General features: G+C 43.9%; 1 protein-coding gene across 1 annotated transcript in view; it reads right to left on the bottom strand.

Moving 5' to 3' along the window:
• ncapd3 (non-SMC condensin II complex, subunit D3) overlaps window positions 1-17,280 on the bottom strand; it is a 29,380-nt gene that overhangs the window by 3,468 nt on the left and 8,632 nt on the right. Inside the window, exons 9-30 of the mRNA XM_064981930.1 lie at window positions 15,537-15,609; window positions 14,871-14,996; window positions 14,546-14,798; window positions 14,402-14,440; window positions 14,226-14,318; window positions 14,043-14,116; window positions 12,280-12,414; window positions 11,720-11,940; window positions 11,268-11,459; window positions 10,872-10,969; window positions 9,970-10,079; window positions 9,753-9,860; window positions 9,481-9,595; window positions 9,184-9,279; window positions 8,683-8,921; window positions 8,347-8,426; window positions 8,096-8,233; window positions 6,165-6,298; window positions 5,795-6,000; window positions 5,346-5,456; window positions 3,322-3,483; window positions 2,861-2,976 (exon numbers count right to left, since the gene is read on the bottom strand). Coding sequence (XP_064838002.1) covers window positions 2,861-2,976; window positions 3,322-3,483; window positions 5,346-5,456; window positions 5,795-6,000; window positions 6,165-6,298; window positions 8,096-8,233; window positions 8,347-8,426; window positions 8,683-8,921; window positions 9,184-9,279; window positions 9,481-9,595; window positions 9,753-9,860; window positions 9,970-10,079; window positions 10,872-10,969; window positions 11,268-11,459; window positions 11,720-11,940; window positions 12,280-12,414; window positions 14,043-14,116; window positions 14,226-14,318; window positions 14,402-14,440; window positions 14,546-14,798; window positions 14,871-14,996; window positions 15,537-15,609 — 2,919 coding nt within the window. The remainder of the gene's footprint in view (window positions 1-2,860; window positions 2,977-3,321; window positions 3,484-5,345; window positions 5,457-5,794; window positions 6,001-6,164; window positions 6,299-8,095; window positions 8,234-8,346; window positions 8,427-8,682; window positions 8,922-9,183; window positions 9,280-9,480; window positions 9,596-9,752; window positions 9,861-9,969; window positions 10,080-10,871; window positions 10,970-11,267; window positions 11,460-11,719; window positions 11,941-12,279; window positions 12,415-14,042; window positions 14,117-14,225; window positions 14,319-14,401; window positions 14,441-14,545; window positions 14,799-14,870; window positions 14,997-15,536; window positions 15,610-17,280) is intronic.

Raw genomic sequence — 17,280 nt, forward strand, 5'->3', positions numbered from 1 at the left:
TGAGCAATCTAGACATATCCACCCCACCTTGTAGTACAGAGGATTCAAGGTGACGTAAAATGGGTGTAATATTTTCACACCACGTATAAGTAGACTTAAGGCGGTAGGTAGGTACAGTGCATCCGTAGATCCTCTCACACACTGTCAGGTTGGATAGGGAGAGTCGCTGCACAGCTATTTCAAAGTCTCTTTAGAGACGTTCGATTGGGTTCAAGTCCAGGCTCTGGCTGGGCCACTGAAGGACATTCAGAAACTTGTTCCGAAGCCATTCCTCCATTCCTGACTGTGTGCTTAGGGTCATTATCTTGTTAGAAGGTGAACCGTCGCCCAAGTCTGAGGTCCTGAGAGCTCTGGAACAGGTTTTCATCAAGGATCTCTCTGTACTTTGCTCCACTCATCTTTTCCTTGATCCTGACTAGTCTCCCAGTCCCAGTCCCTGACACTGAAAAACATACCCACAGCATGATGCTGCCACCATGCTTTACCATGGGGATGGTGCCAGGTTTCCTCCAGACGTGATGCTTGGCATTCAGGCCAGAGTGTTCAATCTTAGTTTCATCAGACCAGAAAAACTTGTTTCTCATTATCTGAGATTCCTTTGGGTGCCTTTTGGCAAACTCCAACTGGGCTGTCATGTGTCTTACTGAAGAGTGGCTTTCGTCTGGCCACTACCATAAAGGCCTGATTGGGGGGACTGCTTCAGAGATGGTCGTTTTTCTGGAAGATTCTCCCATCTCCACAAAGGAACTCTGGAGCTCTGTCAAAGAGACCAACAGGTTCCTGGTCACCTTCTTGATCAAGGCCCTTATCCCTTGATTGCTCAGTTCGGCCGGGCGGCCAGCTCTAGGAAGCTTCTTGGTGGTTCCAGACCACTTTTCGCTACCATTCCCCAGATCTGTGCCTCGCCACAATCCTGTCTTGGAGCTCTACGGACAATTCCTTCGACCTCATGGCTTGGTTTTGCGCTGACATGCACTGTCAACTGTTGGACCTTATATAGACAGGTGTGCGCCTTTCCAAATCATGTCCAATCTATTGCATTTACTCCAATCAAGTTGTAGAAACAACTCTAGGATGATCAATGGAAACAGGATGCACCTGAGCTCAATTTTGAGTCTCATAGCAAAGGGTCTGAAAACTTACGTAAATAATTTAACACATTTGCAAAAAAAAAAATTCTTAAAACCTGTTTTCATTTTGTCATTATGGGGTATTATGTAGATTGATGAGGGAAAAATTGAATTTAATACAATGTAGAATAAGGCTACCGTTGCAAAACATGGAACAAGTCAAGGTCTGAATACTTTCCAAATGCACAGTATAGGTAGGTAGCAGGGTTTCTGTTAGCCGGTAATTGCTGGCTTTTGGCCAACAAAATAAATCATGCACCCCGACTGTTGCGTGCTGCCTTACGTGCCTGCCCCTACTGGTGAGGAGAGAGCGTGCGAGAGAGGCGCTTTGGGCTACTGTTGATTGCAAAGATGGAGGCCTTTTTAATTTAAGTAAAATGAAAGTTAGAGTATGCCAGGGTTTACGTTAGGCAGTAACTGCAGTCTTTCACAGATGGAGCCTTTGAGTGTAAAATCTGTCTGACAGTGCAAGAGTTGCTGTTGCAGCAGCATCTTGTGGTGCTTTCAAGACAACTGTGAACTCTGGAAAATCGAGGTCAAATATTGACTTCAGTTATCTTCAGGTCGGAGATCTAGAAAGAGGACCGAGTTGGATGTTTCTTGATTGTTTTTCCCCGCCAGTTGTCTTGAACGCACTGAAGTTGGAAGTCAGTTCCCAGTTATTTTGAACACGGCATCAAAAGGCAACGGAAGGCAGGCCTTATCAGCACATCACACACCACTTTGCAATGAGCCGAAGTCAGTATGCATTTTGAAAACATATACTTAATTGTTTGAAACCTGAACGTTTTAGTACACATGACGCATGTCTTACCTTGCTTCAAGGTAGACCATTAGATCGTCCCTTACTAAATTTTTAACAGATCATTTCATTGGTCACATGAACCCACTAGCATGTGCAGTGCCCTTTTGCATTATGGAATGAACATTCACGCGTAGCCTGCTGCGCTTATAATGTGAAGAAATAGTTAATCAACTAAACGTTTTGAGCTGTTGCATCAGACTCATGTAGCCTAGGCCTACTCGTTGTATGAATTTGGGATCCATCGTCTCACAACTGTCCCAGAGTCTGTTTGGAATAGGCCATGTCTTTCTCATAAACTTAAACTTTTTAAACTATAGTAGATTGACATAAGCTAGTGATTTTGCTGTTTGTTACTGGTCTTGTTGGCTGAGGAAAAGTAAATGTGGACAGTTATAACATATTCAAAGCACACAACAGAATTCGGAAAGGACCGCACATCGTTGCATCCACAACTTTCATGTTCTAGTAATATCAATGACCATATTCGAAATGTGATTTGCACCGTGTGTGGACGCCCTAATCAGGTTACGCACCCAATGCATATGGATCAGGTACATTTATCAAATATCCGGTAATTCAAATGTTGGTCAAAATGTCCAGCTCCACATTTTCCTAACGGAAACCCTGTAGTATGCCTATAGTAAAGAGAGATGTCATCCATACGGCAAAATATTTAGCTCGTCTATTCTGAGCGCCCCTCTCAAGGGTGCTGTTGGAGAGACGCATCTCTGCAGCACTCCCAACATTCCATCAAAAACAATCAAATGCGCCTCCCGAGTGGCGCAGCGGTCTAAGGCACTGCATTGCAGTGTTGCGTCATCACTACAGCCTGGGGTTCGATCCTCGATAAATAACAATTTTCCTAATAGAAATCCTAGTAGGTAGGTATGAAAACAGTGTGCTTATATGCAGCTCAGAGCTGTACCTGTCTGACTGGGCAAGTCTTTGGGTGAGCAGGTGGCTGGGGCCGACGGGCTGGGGCGTGGCAAAGCCCGTTTGGAGGAGCCTGTGGGCAGAAGCAGGGGCAGGGGAGCCCAGGATCTGAGAGACAGGGAGGAGGACAATTATGAGAGTATGTATGGGATGTAGCCTGTAGACATTTAGACAATTGACATTGAGTCAGACATTTCTTCATATTCTCTATTTTACAGCCAGATATAGTAACTTTTCAAATTAATTTCCACTTAAATATAATTTTCACCTACTGACATCAATGCAAGAGAGATTGACTTAAGTGGAAGTTAGGCATCAAGGGGCAATTACTTCATTGCCAGCAGGGCTCCTGATGGATTGATATTCAGGCTGTTCGCAGCAAAGAGTAATGGCTGTAAGTACACCTATCTAAAAAAGACAAGACCTCCCTCCATTACTAGGCCTAGTGCTCACCGGCGTGCCCCCAGAGGCAGCATCGCCTCCCAGGGAGCAGTGGGCCATCTGGGCTTCCATCTCCTTCTCATACATCTTCAGGTTGTACTCCATTTCTACCGCCAGCTGCTCATCCGCTGCAAAGAACTCCTTCACCTCACTGCGGTAGTCCTGCATGGTCAGCTAGACAGCAGGGAGAAGTGTTATATCCCCTTAGGAGTTGGCCTTAGGAAGAGATCTAGGATCAGACTAGCTTGAGAACCCAAGGGCCATACAGCCATTGGGTTTCATTCGAACCATTGACTCCAGCGCAGCCAATGTGCCAACAGCCCCGACACCCTGTCTAACCCTTAATAATCAGTGTGCAATATGCTTTTGGAAACTTCATATCCACACCCAAAATACATTTTACAAATACAGAAGATCGACTTACTGTGGGCTTCTATAACACAGATTTCCACGAGGTGTTTTGCGTTGCACATAAGGATGCACATTTTAGTCAATTTGGCTGAGGACTAACAGACTCATTAACCGGTCAACAAAATGGTTTCCAAACAGTAAAATGACGTGACCAATAGGAAATACTATGCATGCATACATACACGGGTGGGATGTTTTTCATCAAGATGCAACAATAGGCTTTCTATCATCTTAAAGTCGGAAAGCTATTATTGAACACGCAACTGCAATTAGTGGAAAAACACTGGTCTAAACAGCGCACTTAATGCGAGCGGTTCCATATGTGACAGATGAAAATCCGTTAGAAACAACTAGGATGGGTTGCTAATATAACTACGATTGTGCCTTTAGCTTCTGGACAATGAAACTTGTTATGAAAGCCAATGTCTGTCTTCTCTAATTTACAACAGCCCTGTGACCAGCCTCTGCTTCACCATGGCTTTATGGTAGGCGGGAGCAAATTGTTAGGTTCTGCACCAGAGTCCCTCTCTGAAGTTGAAGAGCAACAGATGGTACTCTCCTCGGTGGCCTGTGTTTGCATGCTTGCTAACTGCTAGCACAGGCAGACTCCTATGTCAGCTCTTTTCAATGTTTGCAGCAAACTTTTGGGGTAAGCTTTGCATTCAGAGGCAATAGTGGTTGGGCATGTTTTTCCTATACTAATTGTTTGAAGTAAAGTAAAATGTTCAGGTTTCAAACAAAGATACTGCCTCAAATCCACATTGCAGTGATGGGTGACGCACTGATAGCATGCCTACCATTGACTATCGCCTATGCACTCTAATGGGAGGCGTGCTTTAACTTCCAGTTGAAAGAAAATTATAGCTCTTTAAAATCATGGCCATCAAAACAGTTAACAATTCTAAATGCAATGCCACGTTATTTGTTGCATAATGACTGGGCTTATAAAAGAACATGTCGCTCCAGTACCAGCTTTTTGAGGAGCTGCTCTTGCCCTGTGACCAGCAGCAATAAGCTATTCCGCTCCTCAAACTAGGCTCTGTATGCGTGATAAATAAGATGCATGACGACTACCCAAAATACACGCACCGATTTAATTCCACTAAATTATGCTAATTAACCTATAGACGAATAAGCATGACCAGTCATGTGTCTTTTCAGTAGCTTACCGATTAACATCCCTAGTTGCACATTTACCTGAACTATGACACTTCCAGAGCTAATGGAAACTCCATCGAGAACACAAAACATTGGCTCAGTTAAGTTGAGTGTTCAAGGTTTCCAAAACTGTTTCGAAAAACAAAGAAATGTTTCCAAATAAGAGTGTTTCAAACTTGACCAAATCACCTCAGCTAATCAAAAGGAACATTGAATGACTCCAATGTAGCGTTGGAATCAGAAGAGCCCTACTCCACTGTATTCACTATCCTGGTGGATAGAAACATTGTTATGGGATACATTTTGAACTGCAAACCATGCTCAGTCCTAAGTTCTTGCTTTTAATGTATTTTCAACATTTCTAGGTTGTTTTAATTTAATTTTACATTTTTCTAATTTCGCTATCATACATTATACTTGACAATGGATGACGATGTCATGATGGTCGTGTTCCCTCTCTGCCTTACCTGGAGGTAGCCCATGAGGTCCTTCAGGACTGGCGAGCGCTTCTGTTCCAGCATGCTCTTCAGATTAATGATGATGGGAATCATGCTCTCGATGAACACTTTCTTCTGGACCTGTGGGTGGATGGATGAACAGAGGTTTGTTAGTTAGCTGTTGGCCCCCTCTAGTGGCTTGGAACACAACATTTGTTGGTTTAAGTAGTGCTGGACAAATACATATTTATTGTAAGTCACTTTGGATATAAATGACTGCTAAAAAGTAATATTATCATTACTACTACTTGTTTTAGAATACAAAATTGTGTTTCCTCTTAAGACGTGTTGCATGTAAAATAATTAAAGAAAGCTTAAATTGCAACCAAATCCGAGTCCTGGCCCCCCTTTTCATTATACTAAAATTGCCATAATTAATTATTCCTACTACCGCCACCATTATTCAAAGCTCAACATACCTGTGAGACCACCTTCTTCTGAGCCACCTGAATGACGGCCTTGGCCATGGCCATCTGCTCGTCCTCCTGCAGCTCGTCACCACCAGCCCCCGCCGCTCCGCTCAGTGCTGACAGCTTGATCTCCTTGAGGCTGAGGATACCAAATGTCTCAGCCAGCACTGCTGCCCCATCACCGTCCAGAGGCAGCTCCCCGTCCACGAAGCACACTGAAGGGAATGAGGTGGAGGCAGAGACACAGCAAAAGAGCGGGAGAGGCAAAGAAAGCATATGAGTGAGAGAGACAAAGGTGCATACATACGATAAGCGCTCACCAATACATATTTGAAGAGTACATGTAATTTCAATGCAGCCGTTTTCTTGGAGCACTTACCGAGAATGTTCTGGCTGATCTTGATGGTGATGTTAAAGCGCTGGGCGTCTGTGAAGTGCTCCAGCAGGAACCTATAGATCCTGAACCTCCTCTCTTTGTTCTGGGCTCCTTTAAGGGAGAACTTAGCCTTCTCACTGGGGAACAGACAGACATTTACTAGTGTTTCCCAACCTGTCATTGACTAGGGACTGGCAAACTACATAATTGCTATCGAATAGAATGACACCCTTAAGTCCATTGTAACACATGGCACACATTTACATTTCGCACAATTGCTCAAATAGAATTGCCAGTTCAAAAGTCTAGCTAGTTCACAATTACACTACAACAGCAAAGAACAAATCCCATACTACTCATCCACTGATTAGAAATGTTTTTTGTTTTTTTACTGTGAAAATATCTTGTTGTGACCATCTCACCATTGGAGTGGCTGATCAGCAATATCTCAGAGTGCAAGTTCAGAATCACCAAATTAGAATGGTCCTCATCATCCTTGTAAACTCAGCAAAAAAAAAAAGATCTTCATTGTAAAGGGTTTAAACAGTTTCCCATGCCTGTTCAGTGAACCATAAACAATTAAATGAACATGCACCTGTGGAACGGTCGTTAAGACACTAACAGCTTAGACAGTAGACAAGGACACTAAAGAGGCCTTTCTACTGACTGAAAAACACCAAAAGAAAGATACCCAGGGTCCATGCTCATCTGCGTGAATGTGCTCCAGGCATGCTGCAAGGAGGCATGAGGACTGCAGATGTGGCCAGGGCAATAAATTGCAATGTCCGTACAGAGATGCTTAAGACAGCGCTACAGGGAGACAGGACGGACAGCTAATCGTCCTCGCAGTGGCAGACCACGTGTAACACTGGCACAGGATCGGTACATCCGAACATCACACCTGCGGGACAGGAAAAGGATGGCAACAACTGCCCGAGTTACACCAGGAACACACAAACTCTTCATCAGTGCTCAGATTCTCAGCCTATTGTGGACAGAGGCTGGACTAAGGGCTTGTAGGCCTGTTGTAAGGCAGGTCCTCACCAGACATCACTGGCAACAACGTCACCTATGGGCACAAACCCACCGCCAATTGACCAGACAGGACTGGCAAAAAGTGCTCTTCACTGACGAGTCGTAGTTTTGTCTCACCAGGGGAGATGGTCAGATTCGCGTTTATCGCCGAAGGAATGAGCGTTACACCGAGGCCTGTTCTCTGGAACAGGATCAGTTTGGAGGTGGAGTGTCCGTCATGGTCTGGTGCGGTATGTCACAGAATCATCGGACTGAGCTTGATGTCATTGCAGGCAATCTCAACGCTGTGCTTTACAGGGAAGACATCCTCCTCCCTGATGTGGTACCCTTCCTGCCGGCTCATCCTTACATGACCCTCCAGCGTGACAATGCCACCAGCCATACTGCTCGTTCTATGCGTGATTTCCTGCAAGACAGGAATGTCAGTGTTCTGCCATGGCCAGCGAAGAGCACGGATCTCAATCCCATTAACACGTCTGGGACCTGTTGGATCAGAGGGTGAGGGCTAGGGACATTCCCCCCAGAAATGTCCAGGAACTTACAGGTGCCTTGGTGGAAGAGTGGGGTAACATCTCACAGCAAGAACCGGCAAATCTGGTGCAGTCCATGAGGAGGAGATGCACTGCAGTACTTAATGCAGCTGTTGGCCGTACCAGATACTGACTGTTACTTTTGACCAACTTTGTTGAGGGACACATTATTCCATTTCTGTTAGTCACTTCTGTGGAACTTGTTCAGTTTGTCTCAGTTGTTGAATCCTGTTATGTTCCTAAAAATATTTACACGTTAAGTTTGCTGAAAGTAAACAGTTAATTGAGAGGACGTTTCTTTTTTTGCTGAGTTCAGAAAGCAATTGGTAGCTAATATAAAACTACTTTTAAATAGGAGCATAATTGTACCTGGCCGCTTGAGGGAATTTGTTGTAGGTCTTGTGTTTCCCATAGGAGTTGAAGTGGAAGATGCACTCAATGAAGTGCTGTGAGAACATCACTGGGTTCTTCTTGAGCAGGAGGTGAACCAGGCAGTACTCACACAGACTGGAATGGAAATAACTGATTCATTTACTAGTTCCCTCAGTTATGTTCATTTTTTGCCTTTTGTACTGAGTGCATTGGAACTGGTGACAGCATACATAATGATCACCACTTACCTAGCAATGGTAGGGTCAGAATCCACCAGCACTGCAATGAAACGGAAGAACAGCGAGCCCTTCCATTTGACAAACTCTTCCTACAAACAGCAACAGAAACAATTCTTTACCCTCTTCCTGACAGTGACAAGTTAAGCTGAATTCAGGAATAACAAGTATATAGAATTCCAGGATTACAGCGACTGAGAATAACACTTAAGAGGGCATAGTCGTTTAAGAAGATTGATACATTTTAAATCAGTCAAGCCATAGTAACACTTAATTTTCTGTCAGTTTATTGTCCTCTGGCCACAACCGGTACAGCAGAGGGCGCTGTCTATCGTTTCTGAGTCCTACCTGCAGCAGGTTAGTGAGCATGATGAGGGTCTGCTTGCGGATGAGCGGCTCCTTATCGCGGAGACAGGCCGACACGTTGGGAACGTAGCGGTCAACCATGTTGGTGTAGCGAACGCACAGGTCACACATGACCACAACCACGTTGCTGCGCACCGCCAACTCACTGCATAGTTCCAGTTCGCGGGCGAACGCCGGCAGGTATTTGCGGGTCAGCTCCTCGTGCTGCAGGCACAGCTTACCTGGAGGGAGACGGGAGGGGTGGAGAGTTCACGATCCAGTAATTGTTGGCGCAGAGTGCTTATGGTATGCTACTCTTCCTGGGGTCCAGCAAAATTAAGGCAGTTATACAATTCTAAAAACATTGTGTGTGTGCACTCAGACCCCAACTCCACTACCATATTTCTATAGCACAATGGTGTAGGGGCTAGGGGTTGTTTCTGGACAGTGTCTCAGCCAAAAATACATTCATTTCCAGGAAGGTGGTCTGAGGTGAGGTCATACCTAGAGTGATGACAGCATGAGCCCGGACGCTGCTGGGCATGGAGGAAGCCTTAAACTGAGACAGAGGCTGGGAGCAGGCCGGTTCCTCTGACCCCTCTGTTGGAACACAAAACATGTATAGTAGAACAAAAACATTTGACATAGCTGTGAATGGACCAGAAGAACAATGCATAATACTGATACATTTAACGTGACCAAAGATACTGAACAGCTGATTTTACAAAAAGGTTTTCCCCCCCTGTAGCACTTAAGGGCTCCATAGCATTCCAATATTCTCTGAATAATGTATTAAAATACCTGACTGTTGTTCCACACTGGAGGTGAGGAGAGACTGGACCAGGAGCACAATGCGCTTGCCCACTTTGGAGGGACAATGCAGCGACGCCACGCCTAGTGTGTACAGGTGCTTTATCTGGCCGGGGGGAAAAAAACGAGTAGGTAGATGGATGGGCAAGATGACCTCAATGAAGCCCAATTAATACACAAAAGATCCAGTTTACACTTGCTTTGCAATAGTATTCAAAGGACCTGTCAATGAGTGATTCTGTTAATATGTTCATTTCTCTCACCACCAAATCCTCATTCAAATTCTGTGCTCCGTTTTCATTCAGGATGACGCCGGAAAGATATGCCTCACAGACCGAGACTAGTTCTCCACAGTGATGGTTAAGGAATGTCTGCAAAGCATAATTTAACCTCTGGTTAGCGAACACAGTCCACATTAAAAGTTGGGAAGTGAGTTACTGGGATTTATTCTAATATTTGAGGCTCGCACACAAAAACTACCTGTGTGTCACTGACTGCCTCTGCCTTGCCCAGTCGACACAGAGTCTCCACACTGGCACTGATCACCTCCAGAGGCATTTCAAAGCTCTTCAGCCAGGTAATAATGTCCTCTGCCATTAAAAATATAAAATAAGTTAGATTCACAAACAAGAAGTAAGGATAGCTAGGGTCAGGGCTATTTCCAGACCACATGATGCGACCAGGAATAAATCTGGACCCTAGTTATAGTCAAGGGCACAGAATTTCTGCCAATCAAGAAAAACTCCTAAAATAGAGGGGAGGGAACCAGGGCCTACATTTTTTTATTTTAAATAAAATAAAACTACCAGCCACTCAGATTTCTTTACCAGCCAAAATGTAATAGTAAGAATGAATGTGGTATATTGCTAAATTTCATTCCAGTTTAACCAAAATAACAGAGACAAAATATTCAGCTGCCCCTTTAAGAACAGGTAGTTACCATAGTAATGGGGCCACTCCAGTCATATGAGAGATTTGGGTTCTGACTAGGGCACCGCTTCAGTGAAGCAGCAGACTCAAACATTGTTTTGTTCACAAGCTTGGTTGTTTTTCAATGTAAATAGCCAAGAAACGCGAGGTCAATTTGTAAACTTGAGTAAATTAGACAAACTTTTATGCTTGTGCGCAGCACCTCCAAAACTAAATCATTCAGCACTTCACTCAGTATGCACGGCTCCTCTCCTATGCTGCTTGAGGCAATATATAGGATGCACATTTCTTTGTACGATTAGCAGATACGAAACCACGTGGTTGGTGAAACACACATTCTTAGCTATAGCTAACTCTAGAAACATTTGATAGGTGTTAATTTTATGCCTTGGAAGGAGCCATCTTGACAGCTCATCCTGTGTCATCCAATTCAAAGCAACTTGGATACCCACCGACAATCCTGCTCTTGGTATCTTCGTTCAGATGCTCGCCAATGTCCCCGATCACGCACAGAATATGGCAGGATGTTGTCACTGTGACGTTCTTTGACCTAGAAAATAAAACATTCAGTAAAATATTTGACAAGCACAGGAGATGGGCTGTTTGAAAATACGCAGCGTCCCTTTGACGTAATGACCAGTCTGTATAGTGACTGGACTGGTGAAAGCCATGTGAAACCTCTGCTTTCACCAATCACGTTGTCTAAGGTCAGGAAACACTTAAAGGAACGGAGGAAGAAAGGATGCATTGTCTTAGTATTAAGACAAGGCCAGAGAGCGGGCCGGATACAGTTATCTAGAAAAAATAAATACTGTAAGATATTTATCAATAGTCTGATCTACACTGACCTGACCAGGTCGTCCCAGGCGTCCAAGATCTTTCCGTAGTCGAGTTGGGGGCAGGAGCTGGCCACTTTGGAGAGCAGCAGCCACGCCCCGGCCGCGTGCTCTGCCTCCGTGTGAGAGATGAGGTTGTTGATGAAGGCTGAAGTGAACTTGTTCTGCTTGGACCACACCGTGAAGGCCCTGCTGAAGTACCGGCTGTAGAGGAGGAACGCAAAGGTTTAATAAATTTTTTTTGGTCCCCACCTTACACTATGGAAGTTAATTGTTTAGGTCAAATTTTTGTTTGAATACGATTCATACATATTTAGTATAATATTGGCTGTTGGGAGGTGTTCCTCACTTCTGGCCAATTAAATTATTTCTAGACATTTAGCGGACCACTTTTGGCTGAATAGCACCCCCAGGCGCACTTAATTAACATGAAGTCTCTGAAAGCAGCATGAATGTGCACCTACCCAAGGTCTTGGCAGTGGTCACACAGCAGGCCCAGCAGGTCCCAGGTCAGTGTCTGCTGGGCATCCCTGTAGCTGTAGGAGCCGTGGCTCTTCACCTGGCTGAGGATGGTCTGCTCTAGGCACTCCAGGGCTTTCTCCTGGACAGAGCTCTCTGCGTCCACCACGGCCGGCACCACGCCCCGCAGCCACGCCTTCTGTACCAGGCTGTTCTCTGGGTGGGCCTGAATAGAGGGTTAGCCCCAGGCACAGAGATATGAGAAACATATGGAGGAAAGAAAAGAGTGTGCTTGTGAATGACTAAAGTTGACTATACAGGCCAGAGATCTACAAGGCTCCTAGACCTTATGAGCCGGATTCCTGGACCATGGAAACTCCATAGATTAATAGGATGGAAGTGTTGATCTGGTCATGAACAATATGGCAGAAGCTCAACTAGACTAGGGCAGTGTTTCCCAACTCCAGTCCTCAAGTACCCCCAACAGTACCCTGGACTAGAGGGTAGTAGAAGGAGAGGCAGTGAGCAGTGCCACCCAGACAGACAGACAGAGCTAGCTACTCACAGCGAGGAGATCCATGAGGCACTGCAGGGCCTTCTTCTTGACAGACAGGGCGGGGTCACGGGTGCGTTCCGACAGCACAGTCAAATTCCCCTCACTGAGCATGATCACGTTGTGCTTCAGCAGGCCCATCATCGCCTGGACACAATGAGGGTTAGTGAGATTTTAAAGAGCGGGTTGGTTGTATTCGCACACCTTATATTGCCCCAGCAGGTAGAATGAGTAACAAGCAAGAAATGTGCATTCCACAATCTGTGTTTGAACCATTTTTTTTGGGGGGGGGGGGGTTCTACTAAGCTAACATATGGAATTAGGTCATACAAAGAATCAATTAGATACTTCATTTTGAATTCTAGGACCCCTTTAGGTATTTATTATTTGATTAAACATTGAATTTGGTCTTACTGCCAGTTGCCCATAGAAACACATTGAATAACAGGGTCACACATGGAAAAACTGTCCCCCAAAAAATCTAGAGGGAAGTTTGTTTTGAGGTGCCTGTCCTATATCTGAGATAAGAAAGGTCAGGAAATGCATTTATTTTTGACAGATTTAACCACTTTTCTTTTTATGTACTAAACTACTTCCATATACAGTACTGTGCAAAAGTTTTAGGCAGGTGTGAAAAAATGCTGTAAAGTATGAATGATTATATTTATCAATTAACTAAATGCAAAGTGAGTGAACAGAAGAAAAATCTAACTCAAATCCATATTTGGTTTGACCACCCTTTGCCTTTAAAACAGCATCAATTATTGTAGGTACACTTGCAAAGTCAGGGATTTTGTAGGCAAATGATTATGATTAAACAATTACACCAAAAAGGTATAAATTCAAATTCAATATGTAGGCTGAAACACAATCATTAACTGAAACAGCTGTGTAGAAAGGAATAAAACTGGGTGAGGTTGCCGAAGGCAGTTTACTGTCAAAAGTCATACACCATGGCAAGACTGAGCACAGCAACAAGACACAAGGTAGTTATACTGCATCAGCAAGGTCTCTTCCAGATGTGCTGTCCAAACTCTTTTGAAGCAGCACAAAGACACGGGCAACGTTGAGGATCGTTGACTCAGTGGTCGGCCAAGGAGCTTACTGCAGCAGATGAGACACATCATGCTTACTTCCTTTCGCACCCGGAAGATGTCCAGCAGTGCCATCAGCTCAGAATTGGCAGAAAACAGCATTGGGACCCTGGTACACCCATCCACAGAGCCCTGATCAACATCATCGAGTCTGTCTGGGTTTGCATGAAGAGAGAGCACCCGAGGCTGTCTAAATCCACAGAAGAACTGTAGTTAGTTTTCTAAGACGTTTGGGCCAACCTACATGCAGAGTTCCTTCAAAAAATGTGTGCAAGTGTCACACCAAATATTGATTTGATGTAGATTTTTCTTCAGCTCACTCGCTTTGAATTTTGTTAATTAATAAATATAATCATTCTTACTTTACAGCATTTTTTCACACCTGCCTAAAACTTTTGCACAGTACTGTATACTTCCTTTCACAAAAAATAAATTAAAAAAACCTGGTACCAGGGTCCCTACAGACGAGTCTTGTGAGCATCCTAGAGTGTTCATGAGTCTCACCTTTCCATAAAAGGGTCTGAAAAAGTGGGCAGGCCAAACTTGCTGATTTTCACATTATGCTAATTGACTCAAGATGGTTAATGGCATACAACCACGCAAGAGAAGCCTACAACTCTTTAAGTCATGTCAACTACACACTGTACAATACACACATTAAACGAAGACAGAAGTAGGTACCTGCAGTGCACACTTCCTCACGTTGGTCTTTGGGTCATTCACACGGCGCTTCAGTAAAGCCATTGTGTCCTTTGCTAAAGAAAACACGAGCATCACATTACCATCAAATACTGAAATCATGTCCCACCAAACAATGTTTTAAATAAACACCTAAAAAGACTGCAAAAAAATACATATACTTACAATCAAAACTTGCATGGTCATTGTTTGTGATCTCAATAGTCTTGAAAGGTAAAGTCTTGAAAGTTTTTTGGGTTGTCTGTGAATTTAAAGTGCCTAAAAAAGGAGCAGGGCACATTGAGTAAACAAACAAAAATATCCAACTATATTACTGGATTTAAAGCTGTTGTAGAGCTTACCATCAGAACCTTCACCATCCAAGACAGTCTGCGCACATGCTAAAATTGAAAGAAATGACAAATTAGTTTAGTATGCAACTAGTATTTGGTGCTTTGTGCATGTGTACATGCATATGTAAATGTGTGTGTGTGAGAGAGACGCACTGGTGGAGAAGAGCTCTTTGATGCTGCGTGTGGCATTCATGGAGGGCAGCTCCAGGCACTGGGCCAGACAGGTAAGGGCGTGGCCTCGGACTGTAGGCGAAGCGTCTGAGCGACGGCCAAACACCATGTTGTGGACCAGGAACCTGTGAGACAGGAAGGAGACTAGTTCTGCGTCCAAATTTTCATTTGCTTCCCTCTCTGGCTGTTCCAGCAGAGCCATGGACACGTCCAGTGCAAAGATCCGGTACACCACCTAGGGGCAGAAAGTTCAGATTCAGTTCAAAGCCAACAGCTCAAATCCCAACTCATACGTGACAGCGCTTACCTTTGAATGTCTGGAGTAATCAAACAGCCACTTTATGAATGACGCGTAGTCTCCACAGGGCATTTTGGCCAGCAGCTTGGCAACAGCCTGGGCTCCACGCGTACGGTAGTCTGTCTTGTCCACCATCTGAATAAAATCATGCCAGGACAAAGCTATTATCTAATGTGATCCAATGTCTATTTTTATTTTGTTCTAACATTTATCTCCTTTTTGGGATTACGATCTTGTCTCATCGCTGCAACTCCTCAATGGGCTAGGGAGAGGCGAAGGTCGAGTCATGCATCCTGTGAAACATGAACCACCAATCCGCGCTTCTTAACACCTGCTCGCTTAACCCGGAAGCCAGCTGCACCAATGTGTCGGAGGAAACACTGTTCAACTGACAACTGAAGTCAACCTGCCACAAGGAGTCGCTAGAGAGCGACGAGCCAAGTAAAGCCCCCCCGGATGACGCTGGGCCAATTGTGCGACGCCCTATGGGACTCCTGGTCACGGCTGGTTGTGACAGCCTGGGATTAAACCAATGCAGTGCCTTAGACCACTGTGCCACTCAGGAGGCACCCAACATCTTTTCTAGGAGTAAATTCTCTTTTAGACAGAGTTGGATTAGTTCAGAATTTACAAAAAAAATGTATGGATTGCATTTTAAAGTAAATGTAGTTTTACCCGGAAGGATATATGCTGCAGGAGGATCCGTAGAAAGGGCAGTGCTGGCTCTTTCAGTTCATCAACAACGTGACTATGAGACACACAGGATGAGATCCATTACAGCAACTAGTGACATGCATTTCAAACTGCAAACAAAATAATTCAAGGATTCTTACAAGTCCATACAGTTAGTTTTTTTTAAAACACTTTTTTTTGAGGGGGCTTTTTAAAAAGAGTCGACATACAAAACAGGTAAAGGATAAAACAAACTATCCCCTACCACAGGTGTTCCCAAACAGCGGGGTACGGGATCACCCCCCTTCCAAAAAATGTATAGAATATTTTACTTTTATTTTTTTGGAGGGGCTCTTACCGGCTTTCAACTAATTCTTGAAAGTTGTAAAAGTAGAATGCACAAGTGCATCATAAGTTTTCCTTGGCATGTCAGTCATTGCATACCTTAGAGGGCCATGTCTAGATCAACTAGCCCATGTCAGCTGAAGTTTTTTAGCCCATAGATTGTTGTAATGTTTGAGTGACTCAAATATCACATGAATACAAAATGTATATAATTCTAAGATTTTGAACTTTAAAATGGCTAGATTTTCTCTGCGCCTCATAGCGGTCAGAGCGTTGGGCCAGTAACCGAAAGGTTGCTGGATCGAATCCCCGAGCTGACAAGGTAAAAATCTGTCATTCTGCCCCTGAACAAGGCAGTTAACCCACTGTTCACCAGTAGGCCATCATTGTAAATAAGAATGTTATTAATTGACTTGCATACAAAAATGTAAATAATGAAGTGTAGAATTACAGGAAATAGTTTTTATGCTGGAAGGGGGGACACGTGAAAAAGTTTAAGAACCCCTACCTTACTGCATCAGATGAAATTAAAAATTATATATATATATATATATATATATATAAAACATACACCTTATCCAAATACATTTAAACTGTTTCACAATTCCTGACATTTAATCCTAGTAATAATTCCCTGTCTTAAGTCAGTTAGGATCACCACTTTATTTTAAGAATGTGAAATCAGAATAATAGTAGAGAGAATTATTTATTTCAGTGTATTTATTTTAATCACATTCCCAGTGGGTCAGAAGTTGTCATGCACTCAATTAGTATTTCGTAGCATTGCCTTTAAATTGTTTAACTTGGGTCAAATGTTTTGGGTAGCCTTCCACAACAAGTTGGGTGAATTTTGTCCCATTCCTCCTGACAGAGCTGGTGTAACCGAGTCAGGTTTGTAGGCCTCCTTGCTCGCACATGCTTTTTCAGTTCTGCCCACAAATTTTCTATAGGATTGAGGTCAGGGATTTGTGATGACCACTCAACTCAATACCTTGACTTTGTTGTCGTTAAGCCGTTTCTCCACAACTTGGGAAGTATGCTTGGGGTCATTGTCCATTTGGAAGACCCATTTGCGACCAAGCATGAACTTCCTGACTGATGTCTTGAGATGTTGCTTCAATATATCCACATACTTTTCTTCATTCATGATGCCATCTGTTTTGTGAAGTGCACCAGTCCCTCCTGCAAAGCACCCCCATAACATGATACTGCCACCCCCGTGCTTCACGTTTGGGATGGTGTTCTTCGGATTGCAATCCTCCCCCTTCTTCCTCCAAACATAATGGTCATTATTGCCAAACAGTTCTATTTTTGTTTCATCAGGCTAGAGGACATTTCTCCAAAAAGTAAGAGCTTTGTCCCCATGTGCAGTTGCAAACCGTAGTCTGGCTTTTTTATGGCA

This window comes from Oncorhynchus masou, chromosome 12 (genome assembly GCF_036934945.1).
Source record: "Oncorhynchus masou masou isolate Uvic2021 chromosome 12, UVic_Omas_1.1, whole genome shotgun sequence".
NCBI classification, from domain to species: domain Eukaryota; kingdom Metazoa; phylum Chordata; class Actinopteri; order Salmoniformes; family Salmonidae; genus Oncorhynchus; species Oncorhynchus masou.